The sequence below is a fragment of the Polyodon spathula genome, chromosome 4 (genome assembly GCF_017654505.1).
Source record: "Polyodon spathula isolate WHYD16114869_AA chromosome 4, ASM1765450v1, whole genome shotgun sequence".
NCBI classification, from domain to species: Eukaryota; Metazoa; Chordata; class Actinopteri; order Acipenseriformes; family Polyodontidae; genus Polyodon; species Polyodon spathula.
The window spans coordinates 96,544,397-96,564,092 of record NC_054537.1 but is presented as its reverse complement, the minus strand read 5'-3'; the positions used below and the strand labels follow the sequence as shown (position 1 = coordinate 96,564,092).

At 40.8% G+C, this 19,696-nt stretch overlaps 1 protein-coding gene across 4 annotated transcripts in view; it reads left to right on the top strand.

Annotated features, from left to right (window-relative positions):
• The window catches only part of LOC121315189 (KH domain-containing, RNA-binding, signal transduction-associated protein 3-like), a 169,149-nt gene that overhangs the window by 135,442 nt on the left and 14,011 nt on the right, over positions 1 to 19,696 (top strand). Inside the window, exons 8-9 of one of the 4 annotated variants that reach the window (XR_005950209.1) lie at positions 8,034 to 8,107; positions 8,832 to 9,268. The exons of 2 other annotated variants lie outside the window; for them this stretch is intronic. Coding sequence is in view for 1 of the 2 variants with exons in the window: in XM_041249241.1 (XP_041105175.1) it covers positions 8,832 to 8,853 (22 nt within the window). In the remaining variant the exon portion in view is untranslated. Of the gene's footprint in view, positions 1 to 8,033; positions 8,108 to 8,831; positions 9,269 to 19,696 lie in introns of those variants that run through there. One more of the 4 variants, XM_041249241.1, reaches the window with a different exon arrangement.

The following is a 19,696-nucleotide window of genomic DNA, read 5'->3' as shown; positions in this document are numbered from 1 at the left end:
CAGACTCATGAAATGAATAATATATTAGCATGGCCAGAATAATACACAGCTACATTCTGGAGTAAACATTTATATTTCAAGAGATACCGGTACCTCAAAACTGTTTCTGTTATACCAAGTGACATTATTCCCAATGACACAAAAAAATGCACTTATATAAAAGCACCAGCTGTGTTACCTCGCAATGAACAGTAGCCCCCTCCAAAAAATGTCTGAAACGCTTCACTAACACTTTACATTATGTGTCTCTAATTACATGTATTTACATTGCAACTACTATGTCAATACACATTATGTCTGCTTGTGAACTTACACATAATTACAATGTTATTATACATAGTTACAATGTACTTAATGTGTAAATCTTTTTGCACAATATTTGTAAGTACACAATTGTGTCAGAAAAGAATTAGGGTTATATGCAAAACAATTTACGTGTTAACTATATTGTAACTATGCATAATAAAATTCTAATTATGTGTAAGTACACTCGTATTTACTAAGTAACTACTATGTTCAGTAACTAAGCACAACTTTGTAACATTTTATATAGAGTTGATGTATTTATGTCATCCAAACTCTTTCATTTAAGTACACTCTAAAACATGCTGTGTACATTTATTCCTAATCTTTGGTTTATTTATTTATTATTGATGTGTGTCCAAAAACTTAAGAAAAAAAATACTTGCATGCTTAGCAAAGTTTGAAACTTTATATTTGGAAAACGGAGAAATAAAAATGAATTTGGAGGAGAGTGCTATTTTAAACGAACATACTTGAAGAAGAGCTAAGGCTGCTTGAAAAAGAAAACAAGAACCATTGCACATCAAAAAAGCAGCCACTCTGTGCTTCTGGACAGCCCCCAGCCCCAGAAATGTCTTTAGTATATGTGACAACACCGCAGAAAGTCACTTGTTTTAGCATAATAGCAGCTGCTAAAAGCTGGGGCTACTACATGCTGTGTGGGTTATCTAGGACTAGAGTTATTATTGTCATATCACATGCTGTTTGGTGTTCCTGGAGGCTTTTTATGTTTCAGGTTTTGTATGTGGCTGCTTTGTTCTCCACAGCTGTCCTTGCTATGTACATAATCATTCATTTTTTTTAATCAAAAGAGCACTATTAAATAGCTCCTGAATACCCGCACTGTACCGATCAAACGCATTGAAGTTAACAAACCATGGAGTTATTGTGCTTCCTTTGTATTGGGTGAGTTATAAATACATCCAGCTCTGTATTATTCTGAGTGAGAACCCATGCAGACCCGGCATTGTAGTGGCAGAATTCCATTCTCTGAGACACATGGAGGTGTGCAGTAGCATTACAGACATTCAGGAGGATGGTTTTTTTTCTATTTAATATAAAATATTCATGAATGGACCGTTGGGATGTATATTTCATTTTTTCACATCAAAAGCACTTCACTTCACTTGACACCTTTATGTATTATTTTGGGTAAAACAGTGTTTTTTAAGCACACTTGGACATGGGGCCAAGTTGTAAATAAATGAAATGGCTTGTTAAATTGCCACTGAGAGCTCTTTATGGATGGATGAACTGCAGCCATGAGTTCTGTAGCGTGCATCTAAATTGTGTTGATGTATAAAATGCACCCCCAATACGCTGTAGCTGTGGATTGCATGGAGACTTCAGGTGGGATAAGTTTGTCAGTAAGTTTCACTGAACTAGGTCAAGAATACATGAAATAATGAAGGTGTTACTGCCATGTGTTCAGTTCTGTAAATATCTGTCTATTTGTAGTGGTTGCATTCTTGTTGCCATTGGATCAGGACACAGCAGATAGATTTATTTGTGCCATCAGCAGATTTCCAACAGATGTTTCTAGCAAGAGTGATGAGAACTTCAAAAGTAAACAATGGAAGATTCATTCATAATCCTTTTCTGAAGAGTATGTATGTGTCATCTTCAGAAACACTTAGGATTGACAGGGCTGCTGGCTGGAATCCGCAGCAATGGTGTGGTGAACCATTGTGTGATTGGGTTATGTTCTTATCTACAACCACACACAATCTAAGTGTCTTTTCTTCTGTCATATTTATTGGGGGAACACAACTGAAAAATATATATATATATATATATATATATATATATATATATATATATATATATATATATATATATATATATATATATTCATGCACAAAACTATATTAATACAGTGTTAGGGTTCAACTCATTGTCACAAAAACAAGGAAATGTCTGGCAGTCTGCGGTAGCTTGTGTTGTCTGGTTCCACTGACTGCTTGTGCGGGGGTGGGAATGGCGAGTTGGGGTTAACAATCCTAACGCCACATTCCTTTGTTTTTGCGTTAATTCCTCCCTGCTTAGAAAAAAAAAAAAAACATGTGCAAATACACATTTGTTTAATTGTTTAATTGATTTGTTAATTTTGTTTTATTATTATTTATCCCCTGCATCTGGTGAGCATTGTAAATTAGAGCCAGGTGCCAGGTATTTAAGAAAGGCAGCCAGTCTGTGAAGGACTGCTGGGGAGAAGGAAGCAGGAAAGTGTGTGCCCTGTTTCTGAGCAGTTTGTGTGTTTGTGTACCGGTAAACAGCTTAGCTGTCCGGTGTGTTAGTTAGGGTGATCCTGACTGTTTAGTTAGTGCTCCGAGGGAGCTAGGTGTTTGTTTTTGTTTACTTCATTTGATTTATTTTGTGTTATTAAAAGTGCGCGCAAGCACTGAAACTTCAACTCTGTGTGTTTGGGTCTGCATTTTAAAGGGGCAATGAACCGCGGAGAGTGAAGCCCGGTTTACTATATATATAAAAGTAAAGCTGAAAAGGGGAACAGAAATTTAACACTCTTCAATCCCAATGAGTTTGTAACTTTGTAATTCTACTTGTATGGCATTAGCAAGACACTGAATTTATATATTTTGCAGTTCACAAAATCACCTAAATGTGTTAATTGCACCCCCAAATGTATGTTTACTTTGTTGTTGTGCTACCATTGGCTGCTAACTTATCCTGAGGTGCAGTCTGGCATAAAATTTTTTCAACTTTGCTCGGAGAAAAAACATGTTCACTTAGTACTTCTGGCTTACATTTTGAAAAATAACTATCCCTGTTCCTGGTTATCGCTCAATCAAAACAGTTTTATTTGAATCCCAAATGACAGCCCTTTATTGCTCAGAGCAATGTTAGGCCTGTTATTGAGGTTTTGAAAATCCAAACAACACTCAGATAACCCAGAGACAGCAGAGTCGTGCAATAATCAAAACTTTTTAATATGGGACATCACTTAAGGTAATTTGAAAACAGCGACTTAAAATATCTACCAAGTGAAAGCACTTTGTTGCCCTGTGGAAAACTAGGTCAGCTGGTTGGCATGTTTGAAGCACAACATCCTCACAGCATTGCTCCCGGGGAGCTGGAATGTCCATTTATAACTCTGAAGTGTCTTAGGTGTTATTTATATAGCTGGTTTTCCTCAAGAATGTTTGGTTTGAGTGATGTTTGTTTAAGGTGCGAGTGTCACCAGTTTATCCTTTCTGGCTAAATGAATCACCTGTGGTGTGCCGTCACCTTGTTCACAATGAGTGAAACAACATCATTGTAACAACATGTTGATTAATTCATGTTACAGTACAAAAGTGCTGGACACACATGAGCGGAGCGATACAATGCAGGACCGCTCCTCTAGTGGACACACATGAGCAGAGTGATACACTGCAGGACCGCTCCTCTAGTGGACACACATGAGCAGAGTGATACACTGCAGGACCGCTCCTCTAGTGGACACACATGAGCAGAGTGATACACTGCTGGACCGCTCCTCTAGTGGACACACATGAGCAGAGTGATACACTGCAGGACCGCTCCTCTAGTGGACACACATGAGCAGAGTGATACACTGCAGGACCACTCCTCTAGTGCACACACATGAGCAGAGTGATACAATGCAGGACTGCTCCTCTAGTGGACACACATGAGCGGAGTGATACACTGCAGGACCACTCCTCATGTGGACACACATGAGCGTAGCGATACCAGCTGATTCCTGGGGGCAGGACTGCTCCTCTAGTGGACACACATGAGCAGAGTGATACAATGCAGGACCGCTCCTCTAGTGGACACACATGAGCAGAGTGATACACTGCAGGACCACTCCACTAGTGGACATACATAAGCAGAGTGATACACTGCTGGACCGCTCCTCATGTGGACACACATGAGCGGGGCAATACCAGCTGATTCCTGGGGGCAGGACTGCTCCTCTAGTGGACACATATGAGCAGAGTGATACAATGCAGGACCGCTCCTCTGGTGGACACCCATGAGCGGAGTGATACAATGCAGGACCGCTCCTCTAGTGGACACACATGAGCAGAGTGATACACTGCAGGACCGCTCCTCTAGTGGACACACATGAGAAGAGTGATACACTGCAGGACTGCTCCTCTAGTGGACACACATGAGCGGAGCAATGCAGGACCGCTCCTCATGTGGACAACCATGAGTGGAGCGATACCAGCTGACTCCTGGGGCCCTATGATGCAGCACTGCTCCTCTAGTGGACTCACATGAACAGCACATTTTAACATATTGCTGTTCCTACATATGGATTCTCAGTGCTGTAAGTTTCATCCCATGTGACATGTGGTTCTGGTTGCTTTACAGCCAGGTGTATTGTAATAAACCTCTATTTTACTGTGCCTTTAAGTCAACCACACCCCTCATTCCCCACGCGGCATACAGTAAGTTGAGTTTAAGCAGCGGACAGAGCAGGATGGAGAGAGAGAGGGCATGGTTACAAATATAACACTTAAAGGCACAGAACAGCTTAAGTTAGAGGTTCAGTACAGCTGACACTGAGGGGGGTTTCCTTGACTATACAGGTATTTTATCTCGACTGGATGTTGACGCTCACAGTAAATGAGCAGAATTTGTAAAAAATGTAAGACGTACCTGCTTCTTTAAAAAGGGTCACAGCTCAGCCCTGCCACTGACACCTGCCTCATTTTGAACCCCAGGAGTCCCTCTATCAGGCTGACACAGGCAAAATAAAGTAAGTGAGAGACGGCTCAAACACCTGATGCATCACAGTCTTCAATAGCGTTTACAATAAAGTAGAAAAATCGATTTGCAGAACGCCATCGGTAGTAATACAAGGCAAGTGGTGACTTGCACATAATAACACAAATAATAATAATAATAATAATAATAATAATAATAATAATAATAATAATAATAATAATAATAATAATAATATAGTATTCTCTTCCTGTGTTGGTTCATGTATTTGTGGTGTATCTTTTCTTTTCCTGTGTTGGTTCAGGTATTTGTGGTGTATCTCTTCTCTTCCTGTGTTGGTTCATGTATTTGTGGTGTATCTCTTCTCTTCCTGTGTTGGTTCAGGTATTTGTGGTGTATCTCTTCTCTTCCTGTGTTGGTTCAGGTATTTGTGGTGTATCTCTTCTCTTCCTGTGTTGGTTCATGTATTTGTGGTGTATCTCTTCTCTTCCTGTGTTGGTTCATGTATTTGTGGTGTATCTCTTCTCTTCCTGTGTTGGTTCATGTATTTGTGGTGTATCTCTTCTCTTCCTGTGTTGGTTCATGTATTTGTGGTGTATCTCTTCTCTTCATGTGTTGGTTCATGTATTTGTGGTGTATCTCTTCTCTTCCTGTGTTGGTTCATGTATTTGTGGTGTATCTCTTCTCTTCATGTGTTGGTTCATGTATTTGTGGTGTATCTCTTCTCTTCCTGTGTTGGTTCATGTATTTGTGGTGTATCTCTTCTCTTCATGTGTTGGTTCATGTATTTGTGGTGTATCTCTTCTCTTACAGTGTTGGTTCATGTATTAGTGGTGTATCTCTTCTCTTCCTGTGTTGGTTCATGTATTTGTGGTGTATCTCTTCTCTTCCTGTGTTGGTTCATGTATTTGTGGTGTATCTCTTCTCTTCCTGTGTTGGTTCATGTATTTGTGGTGTATCTCTTCTCTTCATGTGTTGGTTCATGTATTTGTGGTGTATCTCTTCTCTTCCTGTGTTGGTTCATGTATTTGTGGTGTATCTCTTCTCTTCATGTGTTGGTTCATGTATTTGTGGTGTATCTCTTCTCTTCCTGTGTTGGTTCAGGTATTTGTGGTATATACTATACCTCCCTTTTAACAATCTCCACTTTTTCTGAGAAAGTTCTTCTTGAAAACTGATTCATAACCAAACTGACTACACTGTCTCCATTGACATGTTTTTTTTTTTGTTGTAAAAAGTAATTTGAAATATTACTTTGACATTCTCAATATAATTCTCAATAACGCCCTATAAGAAGCAATATCGCTCAAAATTCATCTATTTTTACACCGCTTAGGGCCTAGCATATCTATATCCCACCTCTGTTCACTCATGATTGGGCACCAGTATAACAAGGGGAAGTTCTTGACCCTCCCATTGGTTAAACTTATTCAAGACCTTCAGCCAAGGCAGAGAAACCTTCAACTGTTCATGCCCCGCCTCAACTCACTTAAGATTGGACTGCAGCGGAGAAAATGCAAATCTTCTATTGGTTGGTTTATTTTATATAAAAAATTAAAAAAAAAAAAAAAATCTGCAAAAAACTCTTTAGGTGATTAATCGAACAAACAAAGAGAAAGAAAGGAATAACATCTGTTAATCCGAGCAGCCCCCCTTACTACAACAGTGTGCTGCCTTCCGGGAGCCTCGGTCAAGCACATCACTGAGAATGTGGACAGGCTCCTAGAACGAACAGGAGACGACCCGGTAGTAGTCTCCACATCGGTACAAACCTTGAACTTTTTCCCTGCAAAACAAATTCAGAGAGCTAGGACATTTTGTTTGAAGACGTGGTGCACACAGACGTGGTTGCACACGGAGAACGGGAAGGCTTCACCTAGTTGGACCACTTTCTACAACAGTCTATCAGAGTTTCATAGTCTACTTGCAGAGCAGGTTCGGAAGCATTTAAAACTAGAAAGGAAGGGGGGAGAAATCAAAAAAATTTCCACTTATCTACACACCAAACTCCACACTGTTAAGGGGAAAAAAGTTTTTGTTGAATATATATATATATATACAGTACCAGTCAATAGTTTGAGTGCACTTGCTGGAAATTACGTTTTTTTCATAATTGAATGTTTTACTTCGTATACGTTTCTGTAAATACTTGAAAATGAAAACACACGTTACAATATATAAAACAAAACAGAAGGAATATCAAAGCAATGTTCAAGAAAATTGAAAATTCTCTCAAAATCTTGGACTCCTCAAAATAGCCACCCTTTGCCTTAATAACAGCCTCACAAACATGGGGCATTAGATTAACAAGTTTCAGCAGGAAATCACCCGGCATGTCTTCCCAGCTTTTCTGCAGCAATTCCCAGAGATATAGGGCACTTGTGGGTAGCTTTGCTTTAACTCTTCTGTCCAGTTCGTTCCATACAAGTTCTGTGGGATTGAGGTCTGGAGACTGGGCAGGACAGCTCATTAGATTGAGTTGTCCTTCACTTTCCTTCTTTGCCAGACAGTTGAGGTGTGTTTCAGGTCATTATCTTGCTGAAGGACTGACCAACTAGCCATAATCCTGATGGAATGGCATGCCTCTGAAGTATGCTATGATAGCCATGCTGGTTAAGCTTGCCATGGACTTGGTAAAGATCAAGAAAAACCAGTTTTCAAACAGGTGTATTCAAACTTTTTTCCAGGCTTACAGGTAATCTATATATATATAAGCATATATATATATACCTGATATATAATATATATATGTTGTTGATATATATATATATATATATATATATATATATATATATATATATAGTTAAGTAACTCCTAAAAGAGTAACAACAATACATATAATAGGGTTTGTTACAAGTATATGGATAACTGTACATTGCACCCCCATGGACACCCTCATTGTGTTAACAGGCACAATCGCACCCCTGCACTGAACAAGCTCCACATGTGCTGGGATTGTGTCCCACTTAAAAATAAATTGCTTCCTATATCTTCTGAGAACCATTCATCTAATTGTTATTTTAATTGCCTTCTAGTTAGAAAACTGTCCAACAATATGCCAATCAACTGTGACAGCTAGAGACACCCCATTCATAAAGCTGCCATTCAGGTCAGTTTGAGAGTCTGGGGGACTTTTTTGAATGGATTAAATTAAGGTCGGATAGTCATGAAACAGTTTTTTTTTTTTTTTTTTTTACTGACAGAATTCTAGTACAGCTTCTTGAACTGTAAACTTTATTTAATCCACCAAACAGACTCATGAGTTAAAGCTTTGTAAATAATTGCCTTATGCAGTATAAGCGTGTTTTAAAAGAATGCATAAAAAGGAAGCCACATTAAATTCACCAATAAGACAAAGGTGTGATGCTAACAATATATGAATAGCCTATATCCATCTAATATTTGAAAGCCCTCCCAAATCCCCCAGATTAATCACATAGGGATTGTAGAATAATTGTGGTGTGAGAAAACAAAGTGCACAGGGATGTGCACTACATCATTCAGATTTAGTGCTGCCATCTGTTTAATAGCACCAGGATAACTGCATCAGTGCTTATGATCAGCTATTCCTGGGGATGACAGATGCTGTGGGGAGTTAACATGCCTGTGAAAGAAGGTTTGTAACTAAACTCCAGATTACAAGACAAGGTTAACTGATAGGCTCGACCAACTGTTAGAGAAGGTTATTATTTTTATTGTCCCACCTCCCTCCATTCTAATTAATTTAATACATCATGTCTATATGAATTGATATCTGGAAATTTCCATATTTATTGTATATGTATTCAGAAGATCATTTATAGTATATTAAGGCTTTTTCTCTTTCTTTACAGATACCATAAAAACATTGTATAAGTCGATTTTTTTGGAATTTTTGCGGGGCCTTTAAAGGGGGGAACGACTAATACACGGGTGTGTCTAACATTAAACCACTGGAGCAGCGCCACAATGGGATTACTACAGCCACGGCTCACACAAACTTAACTGTCAACAACCTGATTTATTTTTTCAGGATCTACAGTTTTCAGGTCATGTTGTTAGATAGAAACACAAAACCACTGTTTTAATTAAAAGTTTTAAATTGTTACTCTCAATACCCTTTGTTATTTTGAATGTTAAACGTGAGCTTTCAGACTCATGACTGACCTCCTCTTGAAAACGTCACAGCTGTATTGCTTCAATGTTAACACACTAGCTGTCGATCTCTGTGAATTTCCTTATTTCCACACTCCCGAGCCATTGATTTGTCAACATTCAGACTGAGCCCGCCCCTGGGATCCGTAGCAAACAGCTATTGGTTAGAAAGCTGAGTACTCTCATATGTCTTCTGTTTGTTGTAACTGCAATGCTTTAATAATGCAGGTGACTTTGAGACTGGATAGGGTTGAAATTGCGCTTTGCTGTATTTGCTGAAATGCATGTCAATCACAATGCTAAAAAAACTGCACATGACTAGAGACAAAACAAAGGCAAACTTGAAATGACGAAAGAAAAAACGAAATGTAGAAAACATTTAGTTTGAACTGACTTTAATACATTCTGTAACTTGTTCTGCAAGTCAGTGCAACACAGTGGTACTCTTGTAAAGTATTTGTATGGTTTTGGTTCTGATTAACAAAACACAATGAATGTGTTTGTACAGCTGTAAGTTTAATGCAATTGTACTGCACCATATACAACAGTAAAATGTTTTATTTCCTGGTTATTAGATGGTGCACTGTTTAGTTTATTGTTTTGTTTTTTTTTTTGCTTTTTTTAATTGATGCAAGCCACACTGTTTAATACTTTACATTTGAATGACTACAATGACTTTGTAAAAGCCAATGCAGCTGGAACTGTTGTCTAAGTTGGAAAGAAATGTTCAGTAAAGCAAAAAAGATATGTTCTTGAACTTGTCTGGGTACTTGGTAAGCTAAAATAAAATACAGGTAGTTTAATACAGATGTGATTTGGGATGTATAACATGATGTTACTCTCTGTTAATTATTACTTTTTAAATTTTAGAAATTTTGAAAAGCTGAATACTTTCTAGCAGTTTAACTAAGAATGCAAAAACAACACGGTAAAATGATAATGGAATGAAATGTTGCAAACAAGGTTTATTTTGAAACTAAACCTGTGCCGCTCTCTTTATTTATTGTTGTTGAGCATCTAGGGGGAAAACAATGTAAAAAAAAGTATTTTAAACACAAAAAAAGTGTTTTCCTAAAATTGAAGTCTCAAAAAGGGGGCCAGTGCAAGCTATACATGGATTTTTATGGTAATTGCAGCATATGTTAACTCATGTTGGGATAAAAAATGGAAATACAGTAAATCTGTTTTTATGTATTATTTAACAATGCTTAGGCTGACGGCTCATTGGAAGTGTTTTAAGTATGTGAATAAGTGTTTTAATGAGGAGTATGTGGCTGAATTTGAATACAGAGCATATTTTGCAGCTCATCTTACCTGGAACTTTGCCCTACAGGGATTCCCAGAGGAGTGGCTGAGTGGAGTAATTGAATTGAGAAAGATGAGGGATTCCCAGAGGAGTGGCTGAGTGGAGTAATTGAAGTGAGAAAGATCAAGGAATTCCCAGAGGAGTGGCTGAGTGGAGTAATTGAGCTGAGAAAGATGAGGGATTCCCAGAGGAGTGGCTGAGTGGAGTAATTGAGCTGAGAAAGATGAGGGATTCCCAGAGGAGTGGCTGAGTGGAGTAATTGAGCTGAGAAAGATGAGGGATTCCCAGAGGAGTGGCTGAGTGGAGTAATTGAGCTGAGAAAGATGAGGGATTCCCAGAGAAGTAGCTGAGTAGAGTAATTGAGCTGAGAAAGATGAGGGATTCCCAGAGGAGTGGCTGAGTGGAGTAATTGAATTGAGAAAGATGAGGGATTCCAGGAGGAGTGGCTGAGTGGAGTAATTGAGCTGAGAAAGATGAAGGATTCCAGGAGGAGTGGCTGAGTGGAGTAATTGAGCTGAGAAAGATGAAGGATTCCCAGAGGAGTGGCTGAGTGGAGTAATTGAGCTGAGAAAGATGAAGGATTCCCAGAGGAGTGGCTGAGTGGAGTAATTGAGCTGAGAAGGATGATGGATTCCCAGAGGAGTGGCTGAGTGGAGTAATTGAGCTGAGAAGAATGAGGGATTCCCAGAGGAGTTGCTGAGTGGAGCAATTGAATTGAGAATGATGAGGGATTCCCAGAGGAGTGGCTGAGTGGAGTAATTGAGCTGAGAAAGATAAAGGATTCCCAGAGGAGTGGCTGAGTGGAGTAATTGAGCTGAGAAAGATGAGGGATTCCCAGAGGAGTGGCTGAGTGGAGTAATTGAGTTGAGAAGGACAAGGGGTGATGGATAGTGTACATATATTGACAAAGTGTCACACAATGAATTAGCAGTCCAACTGAATTGGGAATCTTCTATCATAGGAGTCCACTACTAGACCACTGGGGTTGCCATCAGACAGACACCAGGGGAAGCATACCAACAATATTCATATATGTATTTATGTATTCTTCTGTCACTTATACTCTTCATGATAACCCACTTATTGTTGGAACAATATTCATATATGTATTTATGTATTCTTCTGTCACTTATACTCTTCATGATAACCCACTTATTGTTGGAACCGCAGCCTTGTTTTACATTGCTTCTGAGGGCAGTAGGATAAATGTATTTCTACATTTCATTCAGGGAATTCATGCGATACAGTAGATGTAATATTTATTACAGATTAGACATGATACATGTTCTAGGATAACACATTTAACATAGAATACATCTTTGGCGTCGCCTCTGGGAACCCCTGCAGATACATTTTTCCGCTGATAAGTGGAGAGGCTGACTGTAGGAAAGCCACAGGCAGGGGGCAGATAGCTGCCCTCTCCTTTAGACAAAGCCAAAACACAGGTGGTTGGGGAAGAGGGGACAAACTACCTCAGCTAAGAGGCAAAGGATAAGGTAAGATTTAAATCCTTTCCCCGACGATCATTGGACAATTAATCACGTTGTTAGTGATAAGGTGCTGGTATTTCGATTGACAGTTGTTTGGTTAGCAACACCTAATAAGCTTGATTGGATTGACTGATTAAAAGTGAGTTCCCTGCCTCAACCACTGCTTTGCTTCATTTCAGTTTAGCATGCAAACATCAATCAAAGGCTGGTTTACAATGACTTCTGGCACCCAGAATGGTCTAGAATTTCGATGTCATCATACTACATTTTTTCTAGATTTTGGAAATGCACGTTCCACCATTGTTCCATGGGTCGCAATGCGTCAAAATCAGACAACTTTAGAGCACAACTACAAAAAAAGAAAGCAAGAGCCAACGAAACTCGGTATAAGAAAAAGCCAACCAGAGAAAGGGCACTGAGCTCACATCAGTGATTCCCCACCACTGTCATGCGCATATTATTAGGAATGTCACAGAATAATCTCAAGACAGGTTAATCTATTTCTACTGTAATTAGTGTTTATTAATATGAATTACAAATACAATATTTGTTAAGATCCACACACCTCATGTTGCTGATACACCACTGAACGTTCATTAGCAAACCGACGTCTCCATGCAGATGAATCAATAAAGCTTTAGGACCATAGCATCGAATCCTGCTGTTGAAAAGTAATCTATTACAAAGGGCTTCTTATTAGATTTTTAGTAGCTATAACCTCGCTTTGAAAATTGAACTGATTAGAAGTTGAGAACCGTACATCTTTTCCCAGACACATTTTGATTTAGCTTGACATTCATTCACATTGTAGCTATTGATTCTGATGTTCTCATTTCTGAGTGAGGAAGGGTAACTTTACGAAACACATCTAAATAGAACGTAGTTAAAAAAATAAACGGCAATGGAATTAGAGTGATGTTGGCATAACTTTTGTGCAGCCTCTTTTGTGCTGTGAGGGAATCTGAACAGAAACATTTTACAAATAATTACATTTAAACCATACTCGCAGAAAACAAACAAACAAAAAAACAAAGACAACAAGTAAAACTCTACTGCTGGATGGACATGAGTAGGTGAGTATGCTTCAGTTAGGCTTTCTCTGTGTGCTTCAGTAAGGCTTTCTCTGTGTGCTTCAGTCATGACCTACAAGTTCATTATGCGACATTCACAATCTGAGTCATTGACCTCCTGGAATGATGTCTTAGATTGTTACAGCAGATCTTTGAAATGTTCAAACAATATTATGAATATATCTGAAGCCTGCTAGGTGTCATTGTGTGCTGTATACATGTTAATCAGGTTTCCGATGTCAGTTTAAAGAAGCATCAATAATACACTGAAAATCCAATTTCATCCTGCTTCGTGTGAAATAGTCCACTGAGAACATTCCAAGCATGCACTGAAGAATCAATGATTGGGAGTAACTTACAACATTTAAAGGCCATGAGTTGACAACATATAATTTATGCTGTAACAAAAACAATAGCTTTTAATTCAGTTTTTAACTTGATACATTTATTTTTACAGAACAATTAATTGTGTATTTGATGTTTACAAGTTTACAATAAAACTAATCAAAAACAATAAAAAAAATTCCAATTATAGTGAAATATATAGGATTTTCTTGCAGTACAGTACGTAACGATATTGAGTCTGCACGTTCCACACAATTCTTACTGAGTCTGCACGTTCCACACAATTCTTACTGATTCTGCACGTTCCACACAATTCTTACTGAGTCTGCACGTTCCACACAATTCTTACTGATTCTGCACGTTCCACACAATTCTTACTGATTCTGCACGTTCCACACAATTCTTACTGATTCTGCACGTTCCACACAATTCTTACTGATTCTGCACGTTCCACACAATTCTTACTGATTCTGCACGTTCCACACAATTCTTACTGATTCTGCACGTTCCACACAATTCTTACTGATTCTGCACGTTCCACACAATTCTTACTGAGTCTGCACGTTCCACACAATTCTTACTGATTCTGCACGTTCCACACAATTCTTACTGATTCTGCACGTTCCACACAATTCTTACTGAGTCTGCACGTTCCACACAATTCTTACTGACTGATCTGCACGTTCCACACAATTCTTACTGATTCTGCACGTTCCACACAATTCTTACTGATTCTGCACGTTCCACACAATTCTTACTGATTCTGCACGTTCCACACAATTCTTACTGACTCTGCACGTTCCACACAATTCTTACTGAGTCTGCGCGTTCCACACAATTCTTACTGATTCTGCGCGTTCCACACAATTCTTACTGAGTCTGCACGTTCCACACAATTCTTACTGATTCTGCACGTTCCACACAATTCTTACTGAGTCTGCACCTTCCACACAATTCTTACTGATTCTGCACGTTCCACACAATTCTTACTGATTCTGCACGTTCCACACAATTCTTACTGATTCTGCACGTTCCACACAATTCTTACTGATTCTGCACGTTCCACACAATTCTTACTGAGTCTGCACGTTCCACACAATTCTTACTGAGTCTGCACGTTCCACACAATTCTTACTGAGTCTGCACGTTCCACACAATTCTTACTGATTCTGCGCGTTCCACACAATTCTTACTGATTCTGCGCGTTCCACACAATTCTTACTGATTCTGCACGTTCCACACAATTCTTACTGAGTCTGCACGTTCCACACAATTCTTACTGATTCTGCACGTTCCACACAATTCTTACTGAGTCTGCACGTTCCACACAATTCTTATTGGGTCGTTTTGGGCTGTGTTTTCTGCATCTACTCTAGTCTGTAATTATAATTCATAGAGTTTTTTATTTATCAAAATCCTACAAATATACCATGCAGTCTGATTAAGTGCTATAATATTTACTAAAGCCTACTTTATATGGTTTTGTTGTTTTCTGTGAGTGCAGGTAAATGCACTACTCTTACAGAATCGTAGCCCAGTGTATAAGATGAGGTTAAAAACTTCATAAATACTCGTGCAAATGAGCCTGGCTCTTCTGTAATGTGTTAAGGCGCTCTCTTGGGGATACTTAGACTCATTTGAAATGTGTCTATAATAAAGAAAGGCCAAATTTCTTTCCATTTGGATCCATGTAATGAAAGAGCAAAGAAACTCCTGTCACAGGGCAGACTGACAGGCACTGCAAGCTAGGCTCAGCTGCAACAGGACCCCGATGCTTGATGACAGTCTCCCAATAAATGATCAGATGCTGCGTTGAATGATAGCAGATGTCACTTCAAGATTGTTTTGTCACCGAACCGTTGCAGGCCAAAAAAAACCAAACAAAAGTCTAAATTCCTTTTTATTTGGATGCACTGTCTGCTTTCAAACATTTGTACTTTCAGGCATTTGCTTTCTCAAATCAATGCATTCATTACAGAATGCATGACAGTGAGTCACAGGACACAGAACCTGGAGTTCAGCAGAGAATGCATGAGTCACAGGACACAGAACCTGGAGTTCAGCAGAGAATGCATGACAGTGAGTCACAGGACACAGAACCTGGAGTTCAGCAGAGAATGCATGACAGTGAGTCACAGGACACAGAACCTGGAGTTCAGCAGAGAATGCATGACAGTGAGTCACAGGACACAGAACCTGGAGTTCAGTAGAGAATGCATGACAGTGAGTGACAGGACACAGAACCTGGAGTTCAGTAGAGAATGCTTGAAAGTGAGTCACAGGACACAGAACCTGCAGTTCAGCAGAGAATGCATGATAGTGATTCACAGGACACAGAACCTGGCGTTCAGCAGAGAATGCATGACAGTGAGTCACAGGGTACGGAACAACTTTCATGTTTCCCTTAGTATCATTATTATTTTAAAACTCTTACCCTCTTATCAATGAATCTGACGTTGTCAGACTCACAAGTTAGTGAGTCACAGGACACAGATCCTGGAGTTCAGCAGATAATGCATGACAGTGAGTCACAGGACACAGAACCTGGAGTTCAGCAGATAATGCATGACAGTGAGTCACAGGACACAGATCCTGGAGTTCATCAGATAATGCATGACAGTGAGTCACAGGACACAGAACCTGGAGTTCAGCAGAGAATACATGACAGTGAGTCACAGGACACAGAACCTGGAGTTCAGCAGAGAATGCATGACATTGAGTCACAGGACACAGAACCTGGAGTTCAGTAGAGAATGCATGACAGTGAGTCACAGGACACAGATCCTGGAGTTCAGCAGATAATGCATGACAATGAGTCACAGGACACAGAACCTGGAGTTCAGCAGAGAATGCATGACAGTGAGTCACAGGACACAGAACCTGGAGTTCAGCAGAGAATGCATGACAGTGAGTCACAGGGTACGGAACCACTTTCATGTTTCCCTTAGTATCATTATTATTTTAAAACTCTTACCCTCTTATCAATGAATCTGACGTTGTCAGACTCACAAGTCACAATCAATCACATTTCCTGACAGCTTACAGCCACAGATTCAAGAGATTTTGAAAGAGATTTTTGCCTAGCACACATTGTCACTCAGTGTCCATGTGTTGTAATTGCATTTTCTATTTTAACCTAGCTTATTGTGCAACTGCATATATATTATTCTCTTATGCCATTACAAGATCTATACAGACTATATTCATCTCATAATCAGCACTATAAGTGTGGGTCATTGTGGCAAAGTGGTTGGTAAGGGGAACAGATGTCGCGGTGAAGCGGTGCAGGAGTGATGAACAGACAACAGTGATTCAGTGAATAAGTGTGGTTTATTGCTCTTTTCCAGGTCTGGCGACTGTCAAAAATAATAAATCCCCGGCAATGCACAACAATGTGTAAAGCACGGGGATAATGAAAACAAGGGCACAGTCCCGAACAAAAAACAACGGTACGGTCACCAGTCCTGGGTGATCGAAAACGTGCAGGTGCTCAGTGCAGTGGTGCTCCGGATAGTGCTCTCCTTTCGACAGCTCCGGAGATGTGCGTTAACTGTCTATTGGTGCGACAAAGACAGACAATTACAGACAGACAGAAAATAACACACAACACGTACGACACTCTTCACAATACTCTGAGAGGTCCTCTCTCAGTCCTTCTCTCCTAACGTTAACCCAAACGAAAGAGAAGATCAGCGTTACCCTGGCCCCTATATGTAATCCTGCATGATATCGAGATAAACGGTTGCAGCTGCCTTATTACTTGCAGCTGCCTCTCGTTTACCTTTCAAATCAATACGGTCTTACAACAGAGTCGCGCTTCCCTCCAGGCTGACCCACTTCCCTGACCAGGAAACAAACTGTCAGGCCAGCCCTTCCAGATACTTCTCTACCGTTCTTTAGCGCCCTCACAGGTCGGGAGGAAGATTCATCACCAGAACTCATCTTTCCGTCACATATCCCACCGCTCAGAGTGGAGCCGAAGGAACACTCGGCTAAATCTACCTTCCCCATTACTCCCCCCTCCCGGGAAAAATAATCCGCATTTTGGTGGTCTTTCCCCGCACGGTGTACCATGTGGTACATGAAGGGCTGCAATGCCAGATACCACCGAGTTATCCGGGCATTGCTGTCCTTCATTGTGCTTAACCACTTGAGTGGGGCGTGGTCTGTGACCAGATCGAATGAGTGTCCCAGCAGGTAGTATCGTAAAGAGTGAGTAGCCCATTTAATGGCCAAACACTTTTTCTCGACTACGGAGTAGTTGCGTTCCTGAGGTAACATTTTTTTACTGAGGTATAATATCGGGTGTTCTACTCCAGCTACTTTTTGGGACAAGACTGCACCCAAACCTACATCCGATGCGTCGGTGTGGAGGATGAATCTCTTGGTGAAATCCGGTGTGATAAGAGTGGGGGCCTGGCAAAGTGTACGCTTAATAGTATCAAACGCTCCCTGACACTCAGCTGACCATTTAATTAAATTTGGAGCACTCTTTTTGGTGAGGTCGACTAACGGGTTAACCACTGTGGCGTACTCGGGGATGAAGCGGCGGTAATAACCGGCTAAGCCCAGTAGTGACCTCACCTGAGTCTTGGTTTTGGGGATCGCTGCATCAACCAAAGCCTGGATTTTGGTGACTACAGGTCTCACCCTTCCATTCCCCATTAAAAATCCCAAATATTGAGTCTCTGTTTTGGCAAACGCACATTTCCTCAAGTTAGCTGTCAGCCGGGCTGCCCTTAGAGACTGAAGAACGGCTGCAACCCTAGCCAAATGCTCTCGCCAGGTGGAGCTGTATATCACCACGTCATCAATATACGCTGCTGCATATTCATGATGTGGGCGTAAAACCTGGTCCATCAGTCTCTGAAAGGCAGCGGGCGCACCATGTAGCCCAAACGGCATGGTTTTAAAGTGGAACAGCCCTTCTGGTGTTGAAAATGCGGTTTTCTCTCTGGAGCTGCGGGTTAAAGGGATTTGCCAGTATCCCTTCGTCAGGTCCAGAGTGGAAATAAACCTCGCTTTTTCCAGTCTGTCTAAAAGTTCGTCGACCCGAGGCATGGGATATGCATCGAACTTAGCAATAGCGTTCACCTTTCTGAAATCCACACAGAAGCGGTTGGTGCCGTCTTTCCACTATGACGATCGGACTGCACCACTCGCTCCTGGAAGGCTCAATCACCCCAAGCTCGAGCATATCCCATACCTCTTTGCGAATGCCACTTCGTCGACTTTCTGGGATCCGGTACGGTCTCTCTCACACTGTGACATCTGGTGGAGAGATAATGTCATATTCAACTAAGTTTGTCCTGCCGGGCACGTCAGAAAAAACATCGCTGTACTCCTCAATAAGCTCACGCAGCTCTCTTTGCTGATCCGGAACCAATTGTTCCCCCATAGAAATCGCTCTTGTGCTCGGGTTCTCTGGACAGGGACCTAAATCATCCTCCATATTGCCTGGGGCTATAAATAAGACCTCCCTTGCCTGCCAGGGCTTTAACAAATTGACATGATAAATTTCACGTTCATTTCGGCGATCGGGCTGTCTAATTTCAGAATTTACTTTCCCTATAGCCCGAATCACCTCATACGGCCCCTGCCATTTAGCACACAGTTTCGATTCTGATGAGGGAAGTAGCAGCATTACCTTGTCCCCTGGTCGAAAGGTTCGAATCCGTGCATTTTTGTTGTAATGCTGCTGTTGTCGGTGCTGAGCCGATCTGAGGTTGTCTTGGGCCAAACGACCGACCAAATCCAGGCGATCTCGTAGTAGGAGCACATACTTCACTACATTTTTAGACGAGCCTTTGTGCTCCTCCCACCCCTCCCTCAGCAGGTCGAGAATGCCGCGAGGCTGCCGGCCGTACAGGAGCTCAAAGGGGGAGAACCCCGTTGAACTCTGCGGCACTTCTCTCACCGCAAAAAGGAGGTAGGGAAGAAGCGATGCCCAATGTTTCTGCTCCTGTGTTACAAATCGCCTCAGCATCGACTTTAAGGTCTGATTAAAACGTTCAACCAAACCGTCCGATTGTGGATGATAAACGGACGTCCTGATGGGACGTATTTTTAATATTTTGTACACCTGCTGTAACGTATTGGACAAAAAATTGGTTCCGTGATCAGTCAAAATCTCCTTGGGGATCCCTACTCTAGCCATAATCTGCGCTAACTCGGTGGCTATTGCAGCTGCACTAGTGGACCTCAATGGAACTGCCTCTGGGTATCGCGTTGCATAATCCACCACTACTAATATATGCGTATACCCAGAGTCAGAAGGTAGCAAAGGGCCCATTATGTCCATTGCAATGCGCTCGAACGGAGTGGAAATAATCGGCAGTGGGACCAAAGGAGCG